At 35.1% G+C, this 7,896-nt stretch overlaps 1 protein-coding gene across 1 annotated transcript; it reads right to left on the reverse strand.

Moving 5' to 3' along the window:
* Positions 1-3,203: 3,203 nt before the first annotated feature.
* Positions 3,204-3,602, reverse strand: LOC133821479 (uncharacterized mitochondrial protein AtMg00810-like). Its single transcript, XM_062253752.1, has one exon. The coding sequence runs from the start codon at positions 3,600-3,602 to the stop codon at positions 3,204-3,206; it is 399 nt and encodes a 132-aa protein (XP_062109736.1).
* Positions 3,603-7,896: the final 4,294 nt, after the last annotated feature.

The following is a 7,896-nucleotide window of genomic DNA, read 5'->3' on the forward strand; positions in this document are numbered from 1 at the left end:
AATTGGTATTTTCTCTTAATTAATTTTAGTTTTAAAAGTTAAAATTATAATAAATTAATCAAATTATATTAATATAATAAAATAAAAATCGTATTCATAAAAAAATTACACTCTTTATACATTACTAATATTATTTTACTCTTTCTTTATAGAATATTATTTTACTCTTAGAATGAATAAATTAATTTAACTTTTTATTAATTGTAATAAAATAAGGAAATATACCACAATAGCTCATGTGTTTTCCAAAAATACTTGATTGGATCTTGTGTTTTGTTAATGACAATTTAGATCCTCTATTTTTTTAAATGAAACTTAATAATACTCTAAGCTTGATTTTGATCAAATAATTTTTTAATATGACTAAAATACTCTCGAGTTTGTTTTATTTGTTTAATGTATTTTCATAAAAATAATATTTAATTTTAAATAATTAAAAAAATAAAACTTTAACTTTTTCCTAAAATAATTAATCGAAAATCTTAAAAACATAAAACTAAATAAAATTAAAACAAAAACACACACTTAACCTACAATTAAACCTGCCTAAAAAAATTATTTTCTTCTCTTTTTTCTTTTCCCCTCATTATTTTCTTCTTTTTTCATGCAACCTGTGATTGGCCTAGAGCCTTCTTTTTGGTACTTATGCTTGGTCGGAGCTTGAGGCGCCTGGTGTGATGGAGGGAGGCTAGATCTTGCAAGGTTCATGATCTGGCAAGGTTCTATCGATGGGGTTTTCCTCACTATGGCTGAGATCTAGGTTTGTAAACGTCAGCGTCGAGGAGCTTCTCTGTCCTTTGGCCAAGGGTGCAAAGCTCAGATCCATAGAGTATGGGCATCATCAGAGGTGCGAGGCTAGTTGGAGACATAGCTTTAGATTTGTGGCTAAGCATGGATCCTTTCAATTCAAAAATCTTTGGTCAGCTTTTATTTAACTAGTTTTCTTAAAGAGTAATGATATGTGCACCCAAAATATGTACCTAAACATTACACACAGTGATTTGACAGTGTAGTCTAACCAATCATATTTATCAAAACTAGGACCCACTGTTTTAAAAAGCAGTGTCACATCACTATGTGTAATATTTGGGTGCACATATCATTACTCTTTCTTAAACATTGGTTTAAGTTTTGGCAGTAAACACCCAATTATCGAATATTAAATTTGAACTTTTTTACAAAAATAAACAAAGCTTGAAATGATGAAGGAAAGGTTTGTAAAATTATTGTTTTGAGAAGACATGTCAGGTTCGGTTTGCACATTTTACAAAAGGGGCTTGATGGCTGATATGAAGAAGAAAAAGAATAAGAGAGAGGGGAAAAAGTGGAGGGAAAGAAAATAAAGAAAAAAAAATTATGTTTGTTTTTATTTTTGGTTTATGATAGTTTTAATTTTGTTTCTTAATTTTTGTTTTGTTTATGGTAGATTTTTAATATATTTTAAATTTGTGTTCAAAATTAATCAAAATTAGTGATTATATAATTTTTAGATTAATTTTTTTTAATATTTAAAAATCAACATTAAATAAAATTAGAAGGAATTTATGTCATATTGAAAAATAGTTTGAGTAAAATAAAATGTCTAAATTGTCATTTAACAAAACATAAGGTCCAATTGGCTAATTTTAGAAAACATAAGAGTCGTTGTGGTATTTTTCCATACAATTAGGGTAAAATTGTATTCTTCATTAAAAATAATAACCAATATAATTGAAGGGTTAATTTTGGTATATTTTGCAAAGGAGACTTTGAAGATTATTATTGGAATTTTCAAAAACATATGATCAAGTATGAAATTTATTTAAAGTGAGTTATCTTTATTTACATCCTATAAATATAAAATTACACTCCATTTTGTTAAAAAAAGTTATTAAATATTTATCAATAAGTAAAATGACTCAAATGTATCATATTAAATCTTTAATCCAATTTATAAAAACCTTAGATTTAGTTATAACACCTCATTTCTAATCAACTTAAAACTCTATTTTTTTTTTAACTAAAATTGGGATTTTCTAATCTTTGTTACAACACAACAATAAATGAAATATTGGAAAATTTATATAATATAAAAGTAAGTCCATTATAATTTTTAATTAATTTTTCATAAATTTTATATTTAAGAATGTATTAAATCTTTGTATTTTTTTATTTAATTAAGAACATTTCAAATTTTTAATTTTCAATTTATAATAAATGGGGTTGCACAATTTTTTTTTTTGGGTGTAGTTTTTGTTATACCCATTCTTGGACATTGTGATTGGTCGAAAAAGTTGTTCTCTCGTGATATGTTTTCAAGGAGTCCTGGTCGCCCAAAGCTGGTCATCAAGGTGTCTATTCTCAAGTGATCTTGTTCGCCCAAAAGCTGGTCATCAGGGTGTCTATGCTCAAGAGGTCATGTTCGCCCAAAGCTGGTCATCAAGATGTTTGTTCTCAATGGCACCTATTCGCCCAAAGTTGGTTATTGGCTGATAACTTTGCAAATAGACAAAGGAGATTTGAGAGAGAATCAAAAGGGAGGCTAGGTTTTCATTATGTCAAAAAGATGAAAATAAGAGTACAAGAGCAACAAAATATATAGCCAAAATAATGAAAGGCTAAAAGACTAAACTACCCTTACATATTAATAAAACTTATATTATTAACATCCCCTCTCAAACTCACGATGCATTTGCGGGAAGCATCGAGAGTTTGCTAACTAAGAAACGAAAACGAGAAATAGTATGAGCCTTCGTAAATAAGTCGACAATATGCATAGCAGAAGTGACAAATGGTAAAGTGATGGTCCCATTCTGATAGTGGTGACGAGTAAGATGACAATCTATCTCAATATGTTTCGTGCGCTCATGAAAAACGGAGTTGTGAGTAATCTGAATAGCACTAACATTGTCACAATGCATCGGAGTGGGATCTGAGAGAATAACACCCATATTGGCAAGTAACCAACGCAACCAAAAAATTTCAGCGGTAGTGGAGGCCATGGCACGATATTCTGCTTCTGTAGACGATCGAGAGACAATAGTCTATTTCTTACTCTTCCAAGAAATAAGAGAATCTCCCAAAAATATACAAAAACCAGTGGTAGATTTGCGATCAGTACAATCACCACCCCAATCTGCATCTGAGTAGGCATGTAACTCTAAAGTAAACGTAGATGGAAAAAACAGACTCTGAAATTGAGTTCCCCGAAGATATCGAAGAATTCAAAGCACAGCTGCCCAATGAATGGTAGTGGGAGATGCAACAATCTGACTGACAATGTGAACTGTATAAGCGATGTCTGGCTTGGTGATAGTAAGGTACACTAAGCTACCAACCACAGTGCGATATAGAGAGGGATCTGAAAAGGAAACACCATCAGATGAAGAATACCTGGCATTAAGCTCAAGAGGGGTATCAACAGTGCGAGCATCAGACAGACGAGCCTGATCGAGAATGTCAGCATTGTACTTAGATTGAGAAAGAAGATAGCCACGAGGAGAGTAAGCTACTTCTATCCCTAAAAAGTATCGTAGGGAACCCAAATATTTCATCTCAAATTCATGAGTCAAGTGCGTTTTCAACTCCACTATCCCATTCGCATCATCACCGGTGATAATCATATCATCAACATATAAAGAGAGTAAAGTGTGGCCAGAAGAAGTACACCTAACAAAGAGAGCTGAATCATGTGCACTGGGATGGAAGCCGAGAGAAGTAATCACGATGGAGAATTTTTCAAACCAGGCTTAGGGAGCTTGTTTAAGCCCATAAAGAGCCTTCTTCAATCTGCAAACTTCTCCTGAATTATGAGGAACACCTGGTGGAGGAACCATGTAAACTTCTTCTTGAAGAGTCCCATTCAAGAAGGCGTTTTTAACGTCCATTTGAGAAATGGACCACTGTCAAGCAGACGCAACAGCAATGAGAGTACGAATAGTGGTATGTTTGGAAACTGGAGCGAAAGTTTCCTCATAATCCATCCCATACTCCTGAGCAAAGCCTTTAGCAACCAAACGAGCTTTGTACTGCTCTACTGACCCATCAGACTTAGTCTTGATCTTGTAAACCCAACGGGAACCAATAGCATGCTTCCCTACAGGAAGAGGAACAATATCCCCAAGTACCTGTCTTGTACAACACAGAGAGTTCTTCAGCCATTGCCTGCTGCCAAAGAGGGTCAAGAATAGCCTCTTTATAGGAAGAAGGCTTAGATAGTTGGTGAATAGAAGTCAAAAAAGAAGAGAAAAAATCAGAATAAGTGGAGTAGAAAAAATCAGGTAACTGTGTGGACTTACGAATTCTTTGAGGGTAACAAGGAGGAGAATGAGGAGGAGGAGCAGGATCCACAATCTCAGAAGCATCTGCAGAGTTAAGAGTATCAACATTACAAGAATCAAATGGATCAATACGTGTGAGATCATATTTGTGTAGATTGGGGGTGTCCGATGGAATAGAGTAGAAATGTATATGCTCAAGAAACACAACATGGCGAGAAACATACAGTTTTTGACTAACAGGATCATAACATCGATATCCTTTTTGACCTTCACCATAACCAAGAAATACACAAAGAGCGGAACGAGAAGTAAGCTTACTATGTTCAACATGAGGACGGAGAACAAAACAAGTGGAACCAAAGACTCTCAATGAAGAATAATCAAAAGCGTGACCATAAAGTTTTTCAAAGGGAGACAGACCTGAAGTGACAGATGACGGAATTCTATTGATTGAATGAACTGCAGTCAGAATGGCTTCCCCCCAGAACTCACTAGGAACATAAGCAAACAATAAGAGAGAACGAGCAGTTTCAACAATGTGTTTGTGTTTTCTTTCGGCAACCCCATTTTGCTCTGGTGTATCGGTACAAGAGTTTTGATATAAGGTACCATCTAAAGCAAGAAATTCAGAGAAACGATTGGAGGTATATTCACCACCCAGATCACATCGAAAACATTTGATAACAACATTATGTTGAGTTTTAACAAAAGCACGAAAAATATGATAAATCGCAAGAAAATCATAACGATGTTTCATAAGATAGACCCAACAAAAACGAGTATAATCATCGATAAAAGAGACATAGTAACGTGATCCACCTTTTGTTAGAACGGGTGATGGCCCCCACACATCAGAGTGAATCAAATCAAAAGGTGCAAGAGAAATAGAAACACTCTTATAAAAAGGTAAAGCAGAAAATTTTTGCCAATTTGCAACCACAACAATCTGAAATATCATGGGTTTGTAACTTTCCTAATGCTCCTGTGGAAGCTAAGTACTTTGAACGTGAACCAAATACATGTCCAAGACGAGAATGCCATAAATAAAAACTAGACGAAGAAAAACTTAAACGAAATGAAGAAAAATCGACACTAGAAGCTGCAACATCAAGAACTCTCAGCTCATCTAAAATGTAAAGCCCCCCTGCCTACGGCCTGTCCCAATTAGCTTCTTGGAATGAGGATCCTACACATAACAACAAGAATTGGAGAAAATAACTGAGAAACTAGAGTCACATAATTGACCAACAGAGACAAGATTCAAAGTAAGATTTGGAATATGATATACATCAGAGAATGACATTTTTGGAGTGCAAATCGAGCCAATCCCTGCTAATGGCATAGGAGTGCCTTCAGCGGTCATGACAGATACAGGGGGTGTTGATTTAATGTACAAGAAAGAATTGGAATTAGGTGACATATGATGTGAAGCTCCAGAATCAAGGATCCATATAGAGGAAGATATACTTGGTGTGCTACTAGAAGGAAAACCTATGTGTGAGGAGGCTGACATGGCGTGTGGCTGCGAGGCAATGAACTTCTGAAACTGCTCTGTGAGTGTAGCAATCGAGGTACTAGGAGTGCTTCCAGAATTTGCAAGTGGAACAATAGCTGCCATGTTCGAAGACATAGAGTGAAGAGGTCGGTGAGCTTGGTTTCCAGATTTCCAATGAGGAGACTGATTCGGTGATTGCGCCTTGTTCAACAGTTTGGGACATTGAGCCTTCCAGTGTCCCTTTTGCTTGCAAAAACTGCATTCGTTGCAGCCAACCTTGGCTTGAGTCTTGTGTGGATTGTTGGAGGCTGGCCGATGAGGAACTGCAAAGACAGAGGGGTTCGGAGAAGGAAGAATCCCCTTTTCCACCCCCCTTTATCAACTCGAGACTTCAAGCGCATATCTTCTGCTAACAACTCATTAACCACCGAATCAACAGACGGAAGAGGACTGCGATGCAGGATTGTTCCACGACGACCTTCAAACTCATCTCGAAGAGCCATCAAAAACTGAACCAGATGTTGTGCGTCTCTCCGAGCAATGTAAGGGACAAATGCCCATAACTCCGCTGATTCAGCCAAAGCAAGCTGATCCCACAAATTAGACATAGTAGAATAAAATTCATGAACATTCATGCTATTCTGTTGAAGGGCCCGAATGTCAATCTCCAACTGATACTACTTTGCAAAATTAGACTGTGTATACAGTCTTTCCAAGTGCTCCCAAACTTCCTTCGCCGTCTCATATTTCGCCAATTGGATACCAATTGATTGTTGAACCGAGTTGTTGACCCAAGTGATGATTTTCGAATTGTTGGCATCCCAAAGGTCCAACTGTTATGCAAAGCTCTCTTTCAAAAAACATAATGATTTTCGAGTTTCGTGGAAGTTCGAGAAACATAACCTCGCATATGTTTCCCTTTCAAAAAAAATTTCATGACATAATGCAAATACGAATAATTCTGCCCATTCAATTACACATTGATGGACTGAAGCGAATCATCTTTTGCGCCAGCCATGACGAACAATCGAAATCTAAATAGATAGAACAAAGTGCGAAATCCTCAAGATTGGTGCGAAAACCTCAAAATCAAAGCCAAAAATAGAGCCAAATTCCTAAAAAAATCGAGAGTACTCAACAACCTGGCTTTGATACCATGATAATTTTGCAAATAGACAAGGAGATTTGAGAGAGAATCAAAAGGGAGGCTAGGTTTTCATTATGTCAAAAAGATGAAAATAAGAGTACAAGAGCAACAAAATATATAGCTAAAATAATGAGAGGCAAAAAGACTAAACTACCCTTACATATTAAGAAAACTTATATTATTAACATTGGGATGTCTGTTCTTAAGAGGCCATGTTCACCCAAACTTGTTCATCAGGATGTTTGTTCTCAAGAGGTTCTGTTCGCCGAAGCCAACACCATTCATACTCTCTGAAGCCACAAAGACACACAACCCAGATAGTTTGCATATAAACTTATATTTCTTATTTTTAGTCCTTACTTATGTCATATATAATCCAAATTTAGTAATGAGGGTCTACAACCTAATGTAACATTAATCCTCATTATTATAAATAAGAGGAGAAAGGGAACCTATAACTTTTTAGGTGACTAAACTATGAAAAAAATCCTAGAAACTCTCTGCAATCAAAGCTCTCAGGTAAAAAATACTTGGTGGATTCAATTCCTTTAATTTGGTAGTTAAAGAAGCCATAAGTGCAACAATAGCGACTAAGTGAATGTTGGTCTTTTCTTCTTGCCTGAATCACTATAAACTATGCTTTCATTTATTCTGCATTAAAGACTCTTAAATTCTGTCATTCTTCATTAAATTTGTTGCTGACTCAAATCTGAGTCAAAAGTTATAGAAAAATATAATTTTCTATTTGGGGAAAGAATATATTTTATTTAAGGTATATATATATATATATATATATGGAGTAAAAATATAGCTCTCCTTTTTTTTAGGTATTGAATGCCCCTCACAAGAGGATCTATAGCATATATTGAAAATAGAAATTGAAGTTACACAAACTAGTCCAAACTGACTAAAAATCAAAGCCAGCAAAGCTCCAAGACATTAGACTATGACAGAGGAGAAAAAGGTATAAACAACACAAGAAAAAGGAAGAACAT

Source organism: Humulus lupulus, chromosome 1 (assembly GCF_963169125.1).
Source record: "Humulus lupulus chromosome 1, drHumLupu1.1, whole genome shotgun sequence".
Lineage (NCBI taxonomy): Eukaryota > Viridiplantae > Streptophyta > Magnoliopsida > Rosales > Cannabaceae > Humulus > Humulus lupulus.